General features: G+C 34.5%; 1 protein-coding gene across 3 annotated transcripts in view; it reads left to right on the top strand.

The window, feature by feature from the left end:
- Ercc6l2 (ERCC excision repair 6 like 2) overlaps positions 1 to 18,799 on the top strand; it is a 110,053-nt gene that overhangs the window by 42,274 nt on the left and 48,980 nt on the right. For all 3 annotated transcript variants that reach the window (XM_078030545.1, XM_078030544.1, XM_078030543.1), the window contains exon 12: positions 12,167 to 12,262. In XM_078030545.1, coding sequence (XP_077886671.1) covers positions 12,167 to 12,262 — 96 coding nt within the window. The remainder of the gene's footprint in view (positions 1 to 12,166; positions 12,263 to 18,799) is intronic.

Here is an 18,799-nt window from a genome sequence, read left to right on the forward strand (position 1 = left end):
GTTGCCCTCCCCTGCTGCTACCTTGTCTCAACTGGAACCACTCCACAGTTAGAAACTTTGTAAAAGGTAAATTTGCTCCTACACCTATCTGTGTATCTCTAAAATCCTTTAAAGAACATATACACTTTAGAGAAAGATTTAAGTCAATATAAATTCCTAAGTAAGTTGAATCTATTTTGGAGGAGTAATAAGTCTATAATTTATGACATCTTATTATTGATTTACTGCCTCCATCTTCCAAAAGGAATTTCAAGAGACTTTAAAAAGAAATAGATTTTTGTAAAACAAGACAGAAGAAAAATTATCCTTTTTTTGGTACTGAAGATTGAACCCGGGGGCACTTAACCACTGAACCACATTCCCAGCCCTTTTATATATTTTATTTTAAGACAGAGCCTCACTCAGTTTCATAGGACTTCACTAAGTTACTGAGGCTGGCCTTGAACTTGCAATTCTCCTGCCTCAGCTTCTTGAGCTGCTGGGAGTACAGGAGTGTGACATTGTGCCCAGCTAAAAAAATTAAAGTGAGGAGTAAAGATTATTTATAATGAGTCACTACTGGGGAACTCTAAAATTATTCTTGAATTCTTGCAACTAAGGCAAAGGGAGAGAGGCTTTGGATTCCCATTTCCTATAAATGAATTTGAGAAGTCAATTCTCACAAGGGTCCTTACATACAGAGCATTAAATGATGTAGAATACTATCTTCAAGTAAATTTTGTAAAACACACATATGCATTCTTTATTTTAAAATAGTGCGTCTCAAAGTAATAATATTAAACAGTCCAAATAGTACAGAAGAGAGTGTGACAAGCCCTGCGCTCTCCCCTCTGCTCACCTTCAGTCTGAGCAGCCCAGAACTTCTGTATAGCTCCTCATTATTTCTTCGTCAGTGTCTCAGAAATTGCTGTTTAACTCGTATAGTGAATTTTCAATTTTTAAAGACTGTTTTTTCTTTTTAGAAATTGTATTTGATTCTTTTAAATCTACCTTATCATTTCATTTGTATTTTGTTCTTTGTAATTTCTAACCTTCATTTCTCTAATACTTTTATCACACTTCTAAAAACCTTTTTGAATGGCATTTTTGCTCTAGTAACTCCTGTACTTGGGGATGCCGATCCTTCTACTTGTGTTTCCTCTGGCTCTTGGGTTATGATAAATGGTTTCTTTATGTGTTTTCTAATTCTTTAAAAATTTGAACTTCTCTTCAGTAGGGCTTTTTCTTCTGTGGAAATCCTTTTGAGACAGATTGCTGGAGTTTTCCACTTCATTTTATCTTGTGCTAGGTATCCCAACCAAGGGAATGGAAGAAGTTTTGGGTTCCTATTTTTCTGTGACAGAATTCAATAACTAATTTTTGCATTAGTACATAAAGATCCTGATTTTTGCATTAGTCGTTACATAAAGAACCTTACATAATACGATAAATACATCTCAACTATGTTTTGCAAAAGATAAATAAACTTAGTTTTTTTAATTTATTTTGCAATGGTTTATATTTAATTTCTACTGTAACAGAAGTGTTTCCACATTGGAATAGCTATTATTTTGCCAGAATTCTATCAACTATACACAACTTGAAATCTATTATGAAAGAGAAGGATTTAGTCTCCTTTCATTACTCCTTCCCTTTTTCGTACAGTGTTTGCTAATTTTATTATTATGTTTTGTCTATCAACTACTTTTGTAATTTTAAATCATTATTCTTCTATTATCCTCCCAGGATTTCATGCTGTCTTCATTTTTGTTTTTCTCCCTTGTTTCACTGGAAAGTGTTCAGTGTTAATATTTGGCCCATTGGTAGTCTACATATGTTCTAAGTCCTTGAATGTGTGGTATTAACATTAGTGCACAACTACTCTTTCTTCTGTTTTAAGACCTGCAGCATTAATCAGATTATTGTCCATAGGCTGGCTCTGAAGTTTGAAGGCCAAAACCAGCACTTACATTATTATGATTTTGTATACATTGTTTAGTCCTAGGCAAAGTATGGCTAGGACAACCTCTCTGAATGTTCATGAGTTTTCAGCCAGTTCTGGGAGTTCTCAGCATCGTCAAATAAGTTCTCTTTTCTAATACTCCATCCATAGTTCATATTTGCATGGTTCAGTTCAGTTCACAGTTCAGTCATGACTTTCTTTCTTAGCTTTTTTCCCTTTTGGATTTTTGCACTTTATAATAAATCTCACTCTATTATTAATTCTTATTAGCATTCTGTCCTCTGTTGAGTCATTTGTATTCTTAAGGTCTTTATCCTGAAGCCTTTTATCCTAATTATTTCTAGGCCTGATGAAGTACTGCTGTATGTAAGCTTTCCTTTACTACTTTATTGCACTGGATCTTTTTCCTGGGTTTCATGCTGTCTCCATTCTTGTCTACCCTGTTGTTTTGTTGGAAATATTTCCTCAAGTAACTTTGTTAGTCAGGATGAATAGAAAGCAAACTCTCTACATCTCTGACTGTAGGAGATGTGTCATCTCACACATATGGCATTGCAGCACAGTCTGCTGGTATTTAGTGTTGCTAAATAGATGCCCAAAGCCAATCCGATTCACATTCCTCTTGGGGAATTCATAAGGGTTTGTCTTCATCTGTGGTATTCTGAAATTTCACAGTGACATTTGAGTCTTATTGTGGATCTTTGATTCTTCTTTGTGCTAGTCATAATCTGAAGACTTATTCTTTTTTAGTTTTGAAAATTCTGTCTTCTTATTTCTTTAACAATGGCATCTTTTTATTCCATTTTCTTTGTTCTTTTTTGCATGCCAAATTTTCAAAGTTTAGAACTTCTGTATTAATTCTAAAATTTCTGAACTTTTTCCTCATATTTCACATGTTGTTATCTTGCTCTGTTCTGGGAAGTATCATTTTTCAATATAATTGATTATTTTATTTAAAATAATCACATTTTTATTTTAAATTATTTCTAGCTTTCTACACTCTTGTTCTTTAAATTATCTTTATTTTTTCAGTACCTTAAATCTTAGCTTTCCATAATAGTTAAATTCAGTTTATTTGAAGAGCCATTTAGCACTTTTTTGTATGTGTGGTTGGATTTTTTATTGTAATCATTGAGTTTACAAATAACTTTCAGGAAAATTGATGTTCTTATGATACTAAGCTTTCCTACCCATTAATATGGTGTCTCTCTGTAATTATTTCAGCTTTCTTGGAAGCATTGTTAAATGGATACTTCATTTGATTCTTTATTAATATTTGATATATAACAATAAAGCTTAAAGATGTTTTTGTGGAACAGTAAGATATGGTGAAAGTATGCTTTTTGATATTTGGTAAAAGAATAGAATGTGGAAGACCCATTGAATGAACAGCCTGCCTGTTCATTAGGTTTCTGTCTCAAATATTACTCTTCAGCTCAAAAAGGGCAGTATTCTATTCTACTGCGTAAAGAATAACACATTTCGGTTAGCCATATAACAACAGAATGATGGATTTGAAAGTAGGCTTCTGTGTTGTGTTGTCATCATGGAATCATCTCATTCCTAGAGTTAGAGTTGAGACATTTTTCTTTCTTTAAAAAAAGCTTTTTCTCTAATTTAGCCAGGTCCCAGTAGTAATTTCAGAATCTCTTAGAAGATTATTACCTCAAGTATTGGAGACCTTCTCTGTGGCTCATACAGGGCATCTGAGAAGAATTCATGTCCAACTTTACCAGCTAGAAGCTAACTGGAGCAACTGATGAGATTTATTGGACAGATAAACCTTTAACTTCTACATGTTTGGCATATAAATCCCACCCAACTTACCCATTTTTTAAAATGCTTTGCAAAACTCTCCCTATCCCATCTTCTTCATTTGAATTTAAGTCTCTGTGACATCTTTATACTATAAGTAATTTTCCAAAGTACAATATTCAGCTTCTGCAAGCACTGAACTATAAGTCAAGATGCCTAGATTTGAATGCAGATACCTAGCACTTAGGAAACCTTCAATTAGTTATTTTTTCTGATTTTCAGTTTCCTTATCTGTAGGATGAAGATAATATTTAGCTCATGGAGCTAGCTAGTAACCAGTAAATATGAACTAGTAAATAAGGAAATATCTTGCACAGTTTCTGGTGGGTACTCAGTAAATGTTAATTTCTTTCCATTTTGATAACAATTGTAGGAGAGAAAATTATTACCATCCCTCTAGATGATTATCATTCAGTGTTAACTTAGCATCAGTTAAGTGATACAGTTAATTTTGTGATACAGTAATGCAGCCGAAGAGGAAAGCTATTAGTATAAATCTTCAGAGAAAGACTTGAGAGGCAGGACTAGACAAACAGCTGAGGAAAAAAAGGAAATCATTTAGTTCTTGGATTTTAGTTTTGCTTTTCTTCTTAAAAAATATTAAATTTTATTATTAGCATACTATTAAATATAGGGAAAATTGAAAAAATGAAAAGATCACAGTTGCATCAGATAAAATCTGATGAGCTGTGCAGGAAGCTGGAATCTAAAACTCAGGCAAACATTACGTACATTCAGTTTCACTATAAGATTTCTTTACTTCGGAAAGAGTTTCATTTCAAAAGAGATGATTATGCTAATAATATTCAAATACATTTGGTTGGCAGAAAAATGAATCTAACAAAACCATAGGTATTTTTAGTAAATGCATCTTTAGTGGCTTCTGTTCAATATGTACTCTAACTGTGGGTCATGTGAAATGAAAATGAAATTTTTAGATTTTATATAAGTGGCAAAAAGACTATGTGTAGCACATACAGTGTTCAACTTCATTCTTCATGCTGAGTATTAGAATCATATATTGGTTGACTAGAAACAGTTTTCTAAGCAAACTTAGAAACCATAATGCTTTCATAATTATTCACTTACAAGGATTAAGTTAAGGATCAGGGGTACTGTGCTCCAAAAGTCATAGGTGCAACTCAATAACACAACATCATGAATCATAATTTTGAGAGACTCTGGAGAAAAGTTGTTTCCTACTTCTTTTAGCTTTATTCAAAAATCTGTATCTTAAATTCCACAGAAAGATGAGGATGCTTCTTTTGTTAGATATCCCAAGAGATTCTAAACCACTCTTTTCAAATAGATCACTGGAATCATATGGTTGAAATCTGCCTCTACTGCTTGATTTTATCTTAGCTCAGACCTCTTTGTTCAGTTCAGCTATCTTCATTGACCCTTAATTTGGACCAAGAAGAATAAGAGATTGTTTTTTTGTTGTTGTTGTTGTTTTTGGGTTTTTTTGCCTTTGAAAAGCAATATAATGCAAGTAAATGCTTTACAGGAATTATATGTGAAGTTCCAAGAGTATATAAGGATTAGGTAGATCAAAGAAGTCCATAAAAGGATGGCAGTGTTTAAACTGGCCCTTTCTGGAGAAGGCTTCATTAGAACGAAGAGGAAAAACTGTTTACAACTTCATTCTTCTTGCTGAGTATTAGAATAAAAAATGGATGAATGGCATTTTGGGCATTGAGAAGAACATAGGTAGGCAAATGACTAGAGGAGCTGGGTATGAGCTAGGGCTTAGGACACCTGCGGGAGGAGCTGGGTATACAACTAACAGGCAGAGTCATTAGCTAGTTAAACAAAGGTGGTAGTGAATATCCACTGTGACAGGTCCTGGAGAAGGGAAAATGTATAAGATTACACCCCAGCGCTTTTAAAAGTTATAATTCAACAACTTTGGGTATGGAGGAGTTGTTTAGAAATGTGTGAAAGTATGGTAAATGCAGGGTAGAAGGAGGCACAGAAGAGGACTATTTCCTTCAGGCTTTATTAGTGAAACTTGAAAGACAAGTAGAAGTTAATCAGGCAAGTAAGAGAAAAGAAAATTCTGTAAAAGCAGTGTATGAAGACAACTTACAGTATTTTGGTGATTCCTTGGATAAAGTCAGGAATGACTGGTGTGATAACAGTTGCAGAGGTGATAGACCCTGTATTTAGGCCTGAGGAATTGGCCTCTGATGGATAGGAATTGAACGTTTTTAAAAAGAGAAGTGGCATACTTAGTTTTCCATATTTAAATAATTTTATGTAATGTGAGGGTGAACTTACTGTCTGAGGTAAGGGAGTAGTGAGGAGGCTGATGAAGTCATCCACATCAGTGCAACATATGATGCCCTGCTTAGGCAGTGGTAACACAAGTGGAGAAGGACTCACAGAAAAACATTTCCAAGGTAAATCTGACTGTATACTGATTGGCTTATAATGAGAAGGGGAACTGTGATAGTGAAGAAGCATAGGATGGCTTTTGACTTTGATGAATGGGTATATGAGTGACGTCATCAGCCAACTGAGGGAATACATGGAGAAAAGAACTCTGGGTCCAGGATGGTTTAAGATGCAGTTCATTATAAAATAAGTATTTATATTATTCATCTTGTTCTCTCTCTCTCTCTCTCTTTTTTTTTTTTTTTTTTTGCTTGGTACCAGGGATAGAACCAAGGGGTTCACATCCTTAGCCCTCCATATTATATATATATATATATATATATATATATATATATATATATATATACATATATGTATATATAATTTTGAGATAGGGTCTTGCTAAGTTGATTGGGGTCTTGCTAAGTTGCTGAGGCTGGCTTTGAACTTGTGATGCTCCTGCCTCAGCCTACCAAGCCGTTGGAATTACAAGCATGTGCCACTGCACCTGACTTGTTCTCTTCTTAATAGACAGAGAACTTGTGACATCTTTTTTTCAATAGTTATAGTGATTCCTCTACGTTATTGTCTTATACCCTCAAGATTGTATTAACTATTCCATGACTTATACTTTTCACTATAAAAATAAGCTTATATATGTCTATGAAAAAACCTTGCTGCGCTTTTCATAGGAATTGCTCCATAGCTCAATTTGGGGATAATTGGCATCTTTATGTTGAGTTCTCCAATCCATGAACATGGTGGATCTCTCTATTCAGATCTTTATCAGTGTCTTTCATCAGATTTGTAATTTTCAGCATACAAATTCTAGACATGTTTTGTATATTTAATATTTAAGCATTTTTTTTTGGTAATGATTATAAATTGTATTATGTTGTTTTTTTGATGCTGAGGATTGAACCCAGGGCCTTGTGCATGCAAGGCAAGTACTCTACCAACTGAACTATAGCCCCAGCCCTGTATTATGTTTTTAAATTTTAGATTTCACGGATTCATTGTTTTTATGGATTGAGCATCCCTAAACCAAAAATCTGAAATCCAAAATGCTCCAAAAAACTTTTTTGGAATGAGTATGAACTCACAAATGGAAAATTCTACACCTGACCTCATCACAGTCAAAACACAAGTGCGTAAGACACAGTTAACTCAGCATCCTCATAGGAAAAAAGATTCTCTAGCCCCTTTGGCTATGATACACAAACTTTTTTTCATGCATGAAATTATTAAAAATATATAAAATTACCTTCAGGCTATTTGTATGAGGTATATATGAACATAAATGAATTTGTTTTAGAGTTGGGTCTCATCCTCAAGATAACTTCTATGCAAATATTCCAAAATCTGGAAAAATTCTAAATCTCAAATACATCTGGTCTCAAGCATTTCAGATGAGTAACCTTTAGCCTATATATAGAAATATATCTTTAAAATATTAATCTTATACCCTGAAACATTGAAGTTAGTTCTAGCAGATTTTTTCCCCTAGATTCCTTGAGATTTTCTGCATAGATAATTATGTCATCTGCAAATTCTGTCAGTTTTATTTTTTCCCAATCTGTATATCTTATTTTCCCTTGTCGAGGAATTTTTCCTTGATTTTTAATTTTCTGAGAATTTTTATTAAGAATGGTTGTTGGATTTTACCAAATAATTTTTCTATATCCATTGATATTATCATACAATTTTTCTTCTTTAGCCTGTTAATGTATTAGATTACATTGACTGATTTCAAATGTTGAGTCTGCTTTGCATCCTTACAATAGATCCCAATAGGCAATATTATAATTATTTTAGTATTTTGCTGGATTTTATTTATAAATATTTTGTTGAGGATTTTTGCGTCTCAGTTCAGGAGAGATATTGGTACGCCATTTTTTTGTTCATTTGTGTTTTTTATTTTCCTTGCACTGACTTTGTATGGTTTTGGTGTCAGATAATACTAGCCTTATTCATTGAGTTGAGAGGTGCTCTTTCCTCTTCTATTTTATAGAGTATATTGTATAAAACAGATATTAATTCTTCTATAAATGGTACACTTATCCAGCAGAATCATCTGAGCCTGGAGTTTTATTTTGTAAGAGCTTTTTAAATACTTATTTACTTAGCTAAACTGTGGAATCAACCTAGATGTCCTTCAGTTGGTGAATGGATTACAAAATGTGGTATGTATACACAATAGAATATTACTCAGCAATAAGATAATAGAATCATGGAATTTGCAGGTAAACTGATGGAGTTGGGAGAATGAAATGCTAAGTGAAGAGAGCCAATCCCAAAATACGAAATGCAGAATGTTTTCTCTGCTATAAGGATGCTGATTCATAATGGGGTTGGCGGGGGCTGGGGGAGCATAGGTGGATTAGATGAACTCTAGATAGAGCAAAAAGGAGGGAGGGGAAGGGAGGTAGCAAGGGGGTAGGAAAGACTGTGGAATGAGATAAACGTCATTACCCTACGTACACACAAATAGTGTGGCTCTACTTTGTGTACAGAGATATGAAAAATTGTGCTCTATATGTGTAATATGAATTGTAATGCATTCTGCTTTTATAAACAACAAATTAGAATAAAAAGTTGAATAAAGAGGATATTTAAAAACTTAAAAAAATAAAAAATAAATACTTATTTACTATTTAAAATCGTTATAGCAATATTCAAGTTGTTTGTTTCATTTAGTTGTGTTTAATAGTTTGTGGGTTTTGAGAAAACTGTCCACATTTGAGTTGCAGAATTTATAATCATGAAATTATTCATAGCACTCACTTATACTTTTAGGATCTGTAGTGGTATCTCCTGTTTTATGCTTAATATTGGTAATTTGTGTATTCTTTTGTCATGCATGCTAGAAGTATAACAAAGAATCAGCTTTTTGTTTCATTGATTTTTTTTCTCTCATGTTTTCAACATTCAGATATATTCATTTCTGCTCTTATGTTATTATTTCCTTTAGCTTTGTGTTTTTGCTCCTTCAGATTATTGACTTGATGCCTTTATTTCTTTTCTAATGTAATTATTTAGTGGTATTCACTAGTAGTGATATAAAAACTACTTTAGCTGTATTCCAGATATATTGTATTTTCACTTTTTTAAATTAAATGTTTTAGTTATAGGTGGACACAATATCTTTATTTTACTTTATGTGGTGCTGAGTACCAAACCATGTGCCTCACGCATGCTAGGCAAGCGCTCTACCTCTGAGCCACAACCCTGGCCCATATTTTCATTTTTATTGAACCATCTTTATTATTTATGATTCATTATATTTTAAATTTTATTTTAAACTTGTTGAGACTTCTGCTTTGTTCCTTAATGTTTACATGGTATATCTTTTGTCCTGTTTTTACTTTCAGCCAATCTGTATCAGTGCATTTAAAGCATTTAGTATTTTTAAATTTTATTTAATTTATTTATTGTAGACAGCATATTGTTGGATCATGGGTGGATTTTTTGTTTTGGTGTTTTTTTTCCTCCCACTATGCTAACCTCTGATTTTTTTTTTTAATTTTAATTTGTTGGTACCAGAGATTGAGCTCAAGGGTGCTTAACCACTGAACCACATTTCTTTTTACTTTTTATTTTGAGATAGGGTCTCAGTTGCTTAGGACCTTGCTAAGTTGCTGAGGCAGGCTTTGAACTTGTGATCCTCTTGCCTCAGCCTACTGAGCTGCTGGGATTACAGGCATGCACCACTATGCCCTGCTAATCTCTGATTTTGAAATGTTACATTTAGGCCATGGTAGTTCAGGTAATTATTAATATATTGTATTTTTAGTTTTACTATTTATGTCCCATTTCTGGTTCTATTGTTTCTCTTGTTTGAACCTTTTAAAATGATTATTTATTTAGACTTCTTAGTATATTTCTTTCTACATTTTTCCTAGTAGTTGCTATAGCTTTTACAGTACACATAATAACTTCTCATAGTCTACTGGTATAAAGGTTTACTAGTTTGAAGAGTAGAAACCTTACTTATATTTAAGTCCCTTTGCTATTCTACTTTTAAAAAATAGTTGTCATAGTTATTTCTATCACATATAGTAGCATATCGGGTGGCATTGTGATTTCGCTTTAACCATGAAATGTGATTTATGAAACTCATGAGAAATAGAGTGTTTTTTATATCCACCCATTTTTTTTTTTTTTTACCAATTTTGATATTCCTTTTTCTAAAGTTCCAAGCTGCCTTCCGTTTTCTTTTCTTTCTTTTTAAAGAATTTCCTTTAGCCATTCTTTTAGGATAAGTCTGGTGGCAAATTTTTGTAGGTTTCCTTAATCTGAGAATGTCATGATTCCTCTTTCCTTTCTTGGGGTATTTTCACTGGATATAGAATTTGCTGTTGAAGTTCTTCTCTTTCAGCTGTTTCAAAATGTTGCCACTTCCTCTGGCTCTCTCCTTGCTGATGAGATGCCCAGTAAATTGTATCGGTATCCCCTGAAAGCAATGCGTTCTTCTTCTCTGGTCACTGTTTTGCCTATTCTGTTTGGATTCACTCAGCTTTTCGAATCTATGAGTTTGTATCTTTTGCCAGATGTAGGAAGTTATCAGCCATATTTCTTTGAGTATTTTCATACTCATTCTCTTCCCTTCCAGGTACTCCCATGACATGAGTGTTAGCTCTTTTTCCCTCAGGTCTCTAAGGCTTTGTTAACTTTTCCATCTGTTTTCTCTCTGTTATTGGGAAATGACATTGTCATTACCTTTACTGATTCTGTTCTTTGTTATCTCCATTGTACTATTGAGCCCATCCTGCAAGTTTTGTATTTCAGTTCTAAAATTTCTATTTGGTTCTTCTTTATGTCCTCTTTCTTGTTGCTGGGACTTTATTTTTTAAAAATTTTTCAAGCATATTTGTAATTGCTTATTGAAACATTCTTATGATGACTCCATTAAAACTCTTGTCAAATAATTCCAACATCTGATTCATGTGTTGATTTCTTTTTTTCATTCAAGCTGAGGTTTTCTTGGTTGTTGGTACAGTGACTGAATTTTTTATTATAGGCTGGACACTTTGAATATTATGAGATTTCATATCATATTTAAATTTCCTATATTAATATACCCCCTCTGACATTGTGCCAGCCAAGTAGGGCTGGAAATTCAGGTTTCCATTTGGCCTCTGCTGACACCCTAAGGTAGTTTCTTCATTACTGAAGAAACTGTTCCCACAGTTCATTACTGTTCCCACATGGCCTTCCCTTACCCCTTGGAGGGCAAACCTGTTAAAATCACAGCATCACTCTTTCTTCTCTGACACCACCCTACCACCTCACCCCATCATAGCCAGACAAGGGTAGATTATAGCACCTTCACATAGCCTTTGCTCACTAGAGGGGGATGAACCATAGATTATTCCTTTGTGTTTAGCCGGAGCTGGGTGGTTATTGTCTAGCATTCTTTCTATAACTATTGTCATTTCTAGTTCACTAGCTTCTCCAGAATCTGTCTTTGGTTATCTTAAGCAAAAAGAAAGCCAAGGAACTCACTATTATGTCATTTCTTTGATCTTGTAGATGCTAGCCTGTTTGTCTTCTCTCCATCTTTCAGTGTATGTTTTTTTTGTTTGTTTGTTTGTTTGTTTGTTTAACATATAATATCCAGAGTCTTAAACTGTGCTTAGTGGAAGGAATAAAAAGATTTACATCTATTTCTGGATTAAATTTTAAAATATATATATTACTTTATTTAGTTAAAATATGCTAACCATTTTTTTAAAAAAATTATGTTAGGAAAATCTTACAGAAATAATGTTCAAATATCCAAAAATTGTAATAACTAGTACAATGTATTTATATGGACTTGATTCGCAAATTCTTACAGAGATTTTTTTGAAGTGTCAGAAAAAGAATTTGCCAGAGTTATTTTCTTTGTAAGATATTTGTGTTTTAATCACTCTCCTTTTATGATGTTAATGTAATCTTGTAATGTTTTGGCTGTAGAGACTTGACAAAATTGAGTTACAGCACAACAATTAGTTTGTGTTGTTTTAATGCTTTCTACTCTGTTTCTTCCAGGGCTGGTGGACTCGGCCTCAATTTTGTTGGTGCCAATGTTGTTATATTATTTGATCCAACTTGGAATCCAGCCAATGATCTTCAAGCTATTGACAGGTATATAATTGAAATGACTTGCAGATTCCTTTAATTTAAAAATACTCCTAAACTTTTAAGGTTTCTTATGAAAGGACTGATTAGAAGAGAGAGGGAATTTTGTAAGAACTTCTGTTTAAAGTAACCCTGAATTATTTAATTGAAATAATTTCAAATAAGTAGCCATTTATTTTCCATCCATCACAAAAACCTACTAATATGACAGAAATGACTTAAGAAGAAAGAATAAACCTATAAAACTAAAGGAAAATAAGACATTTCACTACTTGTAGATCAGAAATTTTGAGAAACTTCTGGAAGATAGAAAGCAAATAGAATCTGCGTAATCAAGAAAAAAAGAGAAGCCAGGTGCGGTGGTGGCTGCCTGTAATCCCAGTGGCTCAGGAGGCTGAAGCAGGAGGATCCCGAGTTCAAAGCCAGACTCAGCAACTTAGTGAGGCACTAAGCAACTCAGTGAGACCCTGTCTCTAAATAAAATACAAAATAGGGCTAGGGATGCAGCTCAGTGGTTGAGTGCCCCTGAGTTTAATCCTAGGTACATGCCCCCCCACACACACTGCCCCCAAAAAATAATGAAGAGAGAAAAACTAGTCCAGAGTCTGCAGGAAAGACCTTGAAGTCTCAAGCTGAGATTGTACCTGGAGGATGTGGGAGTAGATCACAGTCTGTCCTTCTGGGGAGTTAACTAATGAATATGCTGAATCTGAAACAAATTTTCCTTTCATATTTACAGAAGGGTTGTCTATACCAAGTCCTCCTTCATTATTTCTGAAAGAATAATCTCATAAATAAGCAGAGGATCTGATTGTAGAAAGGTTCCTAGAATGAGCCAGATCATGAAGTAGAGCCAAGCCTGAAGTGATCCCAGGTCTCTCCAAAGTACACTAAAAGGGGAAGTAGTTCAATAAAGCAGTTACCTGCATGGAAATCTACATCACATTTCTTTTGTTTTTCAATTTGTGTTTTTAAGATATACATGACAGTAGAGTATATTTTGATATATGTATATAAAATATAGCTAATTCTAATTATGATCCAATTCTTATGGTTGTACGTGATGTGGATTTTCACTGGTTGTGTATTCATATATGAACATAGGAAAGTTCTCTCTGATTCATTCTACTGTCTTTCCTATTCCCATCCCCCACCTTCCCTTATTCCCCTTTGTCTAATCCAATAAACTCCTATCCTGCACCCCCACCCCACCCCATTATTGTGTGTCAGTATCCACATAGCAGAGAGAACATTTGTCCTTTGGTTTTAAGGGACTGGCTTATTTCACTTGGCATAATGATCTCTAGTTTCATCCATTTACTAGCAAATGCCATAATTTTTTCTTCATTGTAGCTGAATAATACTACATTGTATGTGTGAGTGTGTGTGTGTGTGTGTGTGTGTAAATATATATATATATATATATATATATATATATCACATTTTCTTTATCCATTTATTTGCTGAAGGGCACCTAGGTTGGTTCCATAGCTTTGCTATTGTGAATTGAACTGCTATAAACACTGATGTGGCTGTATCACTGTAGTGTGCTGATTTTAAGGTTTTTTTGGCTATATACCAGGGAGTGGGATAACTGGGTTAAGTGGTGGTTCCATTCCAAGTTTTTTGAGAAATTTCCATACTACTTTCCAGAGTGGTTGCATCATTTTTAGTCCCACCATCGATGTATGAGTGAACCCTTTCACCCACATCCTCCCCAACATTTATTGTTGCTTCTGTTTTTGATAATTGCCATTCTGACTGGAGTGAGATAGAATCTCAGTGTAGTTTTAATTTGCTTTTTCTAATTGCTAGAGATGTTGAAATTTTTTTTTCTTCTGTTAAGTGCCTGTTCACTTCATTTGCCAATTTATTGATTGGGTTGTCTATTTGGTTTTTTGGTATTAAGTCTTTTGAGTTCTTTATATATCCTGGAGATTAATGCTCTATCTGAGGTGCAAATGGCAAAATTTTTTTCCCATTCTGTAGGGTGGTCTCTTCATGTTTTTGACTTTTTTCTTTGCTGTGAAGAAGCTTTTTAGTTTGATACCATCCCATTGATTGACTCTTGTCTTTACTACTTGTGCATTCAAAGTCTTGTTGAGGAAGTTGGTTCCAAAGCTGACATGATGGAGAGGTGAGCCTACATTTTCTTCTCATAGGCCCAGGGTCTCTGATCTAAAGCCTAGGTCCTTGATCCACTTTGAGTTGAGTTTTATGCAGGGTAGACCACCTTCCTAATACAATCCCTAGTTTCTCATTTTAATTATGAGTAGGAAATTAGGAATTATGAGGCATCTTCATAAAACTAGCTTCATGAAAGAAAAGAGCCAATGGAAAAAACAGACACAAAGGGACTAAAATAAGAATAGAACACTGGGGGGTGGGGGAAGCATATAGAAAAACAAAGTTCTTAGAAAATAAAATTATTGCCAAAATGAAAAGACTCAGAAATAAAGAGGGCTAGTGGTGGAAATTAATATTGGAATATAAAAGGAATGGATATTTTAAGACATAAAGTCAAGAAACAAATAGATATAAAATATGAGTAAACAGAAGTTGAGGGAAAATTCCAGAAACCATCATCTGCCTGTATCAGAAATAAAGAACAAAGAGACTGGAGGTCAGAAGAGATAATTGATAACATAATGAATAAGTTTGTTGATTTTGAAGGGCCACAGCGCACTAAAAGGGAAAATATCTAAGAGAAAGAGAATATGTATCTTGGGCATATGTCTAGGTCCCAGGGGTAAAGAGAAGGATTAAAATATTCCAGTGTGTGTATGTGTATGTGTGGTGTGTGTTTGTGTGTGTGTGTGTGTGTGTGTGTGTGTGTGTGTAAGGGGGTGGAGAGACTGAATTATAAAAAGCAAAAAAGAAAAAAAATCAGTTTAACAAATAAATGATAATCAATCTCATTTCTGCAGATCAGGCTTTGAAGAACAGACTTTTCCTCTGCATTATAGGATCCTAGATAAAAATAGAGTTGTCAAAGTGATGAATTTAAATTTACTATATATGAAAGAAAAAATTATTATTTTTTGACTAGACTTGCTCTCAAAAGAAAATTATTTTGACTCTTAGTTACAATCAGTGGCCAACATATCAATATGTAAGGACAAAATAAAAACCCCAACTTTGGACATTAAGGAACTCAGAAAAATTATTGCTCATGGTCCAAAAATGTTGCTTAATGCAGCCAATGAAATATGAACTTATATACAGAGAACCCAAAATATATAAAAATATGATAGTCAAAGAAAGTTCTAATAATTATGATTAAGTCTAAAATTATTGATAGCATGGCTGAGAGGCTTAGTACCATTATAAAAAGGAATTCCCCAGAACATAAAAGGATGGTATAAAAAACAAAAATATATTAGTAACAACTTAGAACTAAAACTCCATGTAATTTTAATAAAACATGAGGATTGTGGTGGGGAGGAGTAAAATTGTGTTCAAATTTTTACCTTCTTGGGGAAAGATCAGAGTATCCTAATCAATTCTCAAAATATATGCCAAAAAATATTTCAAAAAAATTTTTTTAGGGGCAACAACTAAAACTATGAGTCATAGTAGGCACCTGGTACATTTTCTAAAATAGATGACCAGTCCCCATCCTCTAGGTATTCTGATTCTTAGGGTTAGAAGAAGACTACAAGTTTACGTTTTAAAAATCACTCAGGGTTATAGATCAAAGGACACTATCAGCAGAGTGAAAAGATAACCAGAGAATGGAGAAAATTGCATGTCTGATAAATATTAATATTTAGAATATGTAAGCAGGTCTTAAACAAGAACAATAAAACAACCAAATAAAAAATGGGTGAAGGACTTGAAGAGACATTTCTCTGAAAAAGATTCATAAAAATAACAGTAACAACAAGTCTTGGTGGGAATGTGGAGAAGTCAGAACCCTTGTGCAACTGGTGGAAATGCAAAGTGTTGCAGCCACTGTGGAAAACAGTATGGTAGTGGTTCCTAAATATTAATCACATGTCACCATCTGCTCTAGCATTACTACCTCTTTTCTGGATTCATATCCAAAAGAATTGAAATGAGAGAGTTGGACAGATTTTTGTATAGCACCTGTGTTTATAGTAACTAAAACATGGAGGCAACCCAAATGAATGGATAAACAAAATCCACTTTGAATAGATAAACAAAGTGTGGTGTGTACATATCATGGAATATTATTAGCTTTATAAAGGAATGAAATTCTAATACATTCTAGAACATGAACAAACCTTGAAAACATTATGCTAAGTGAAAGCCAAACAAATAAGGACCAGTGTTTTTTGATTTCACCTGTATAAGGTCCTGGAGTGGTCAGATTCATAGTGATGGAAATTAAAATTCACGAAGGGATGAATGGAGAGTTACTGTATAATAAGTATAGAGTTTTAGTTTGGGAGGACAGAAAACTTGTAGAGATGGATAATGGTGGTCATAAAACAGTGTGAATTTATGTAATACTTTTTGCTAAAAAAAATAGTTAAAATGGTAAATCTTATGTATCCTTTACCATTATTTTAAAAAAGAATACTTAAGGTAGTTATGATACAATTGGTCTTCAGCTCTACTTTGAGAAACACTGAGAATTAGGTGTCAGACTTCCAACTTCCAAATAGTAACTACTTCAACATATGATAGGAAATTCAATATTACTATCAAACAAAATGTTAATACAATGCAAGACGAAAGCATTTTTCAGTAAGTGTTAGGGTCAGGATTGGAATCCATGCAGCTTGGCCAGAGAGCTGACGCTGTGAATCATTCTCTCTCCACTGACATCTGTCAAGGAAATGGTCATGTGAAAACCACAGAGAAATCTCCTTTGTTCTTTTGTTCTGAGGACATTTATTGTATTTTTGTACTTTTTCATCTAGATCATTAAGATGTATTATCTTATCTAAATCATTGTTTCCTCAAAGCGCAGTGAATTCCTCTTCCCTTCCCTTTCCTTCTGTTGACTCTCTGGCAGGAAGAACCAAGAAGAGAAATGAAGATGTTGACCTAAATATTATATAATTGTTTCTCAATACTTGTTTCTACATGGTAGAAGACCCATCACTTACAGATTCTTGTTTTGTGGGCCAAGAAATTGACGAAGCATAGGTACAAAGTAACAGGCATAAGAGTTTTGTCTGTACAAAAGATCAAAGGACATGCATTCCAAGAGAATCTGTCTCATTAAGCAACAGCTGGCTAAGCACATATCCAAGAGACATCTTAGATCCACTTCTGATTTCTTTGGAGCTCACATACATTGTGGGGAGGGTGGGAAGGATTATGAGCCCCTTCTCTTCTCCAGGCTGCAGGATGGGAGAGATCTTGTCCAGAGCAGCAGGAGCAATGACTGAATCAGGGTCTTGAGCTTTCCTGTGACAGAGGCGATGCCTCTTCTGGAAACTCTCAGCTCCAAGGCACCCATGGAGACCGTTCAGTTGCTGTGATGAAGCTCTGTTCTTAAGGAGCTTATAAGTTCTTTACCTTGAGGTTCAGACAGCTGCTTAGGGGTACAAAGTTATGGGCATAAGCTGGTAATCATAATCGAGCTGTTCATACTTAATGACATTGGTTTGGCTTGCTTTGAACAAATTACCTCACAACAACCCTTTTAATGATAAAACCTATCGGATCAACATGCTGAGCTGGTTCATGGTCACTATTTCCCTATCAAGGTTTAGTGAACCACCAAGACTCAACTTCATCTCAATTTGTGTGACTGTCTTTTCCTCATCCCCTCACTGACCAGTCTGGTTACCAGAATTAATAGTTGTGCATGTTGAGGCAGCTTCCCCCAGCTGTGAGTAGGCAAGAACCTTCGTTCCCTTTTGGGGACATGAGATTTGCAGGACCCAAGATACTGCCTAGTATCTCTCATATCTTCTCCCTGTGTGAAGGAGACAGAGGGAACATAAAATATAACAATAGATACAGTGACCTTACAAGTGGAAAAATTAGTTTCCCCCAAAAGTAACATTTTCAAGCACATAGGCAGTAGGGACTTGCTCCTGTTTCCTTCAGCAGTTATAAAAGGGATTTGGGAACAGGTGACCTCATTCAGAACATTTGAAAAAGCCCACTATGAAGCACTTCAGGGAACAGACCACAGTTTTAACCACCATGGTCAGCCAGGTTAGAGCTGAATTAGTGTACTGTGGTCCATATCTGAATACCTGGGGTTCCAGTCAACAGAGGGCTGAATCTTCTCTGAACCAATACCTCTGTGGATGTGGTCTCCAGATCTCCACTTGCCTACTTTTTAGCTCATTCACTGCTTTTCCCCAAGGTATATTTTATTTTGTATGGTTTTTGCTTTTGAACAGTTTTACTAAGGCATACTTGACATACATACATACAAACTTATTGAACGTATATAATTGGTAAGTTTTGATGCATCTGCACCTATGAACCACGACCACAATCAAGATCCATCCATCACACATCCAAACACATCCATCACACTCAGAATTTCCCTTGTATCATTTTGGAATTAATCCCTTCTGTCCCTCCCTATCCCTTTATCCCCAGGTAACC

Source organism: Ictidomys tridecemlineatus, chromosome 13, assembly GCF_052094955.1.
Source record: "Ictidomys tridecemlineatus isolate mIctTri1 chromosome 13, mIctTri1.hap1, whole genome shotgun sequence".
In the NCBI taxonomy this organism is placed as follows: domain Eukaryota; kingdom Metazoa; phylum Chordata; class Mammalia; order Rodentia; family Sciuridae; genus Ictidomys; species Ictidomys tridecemlineatus.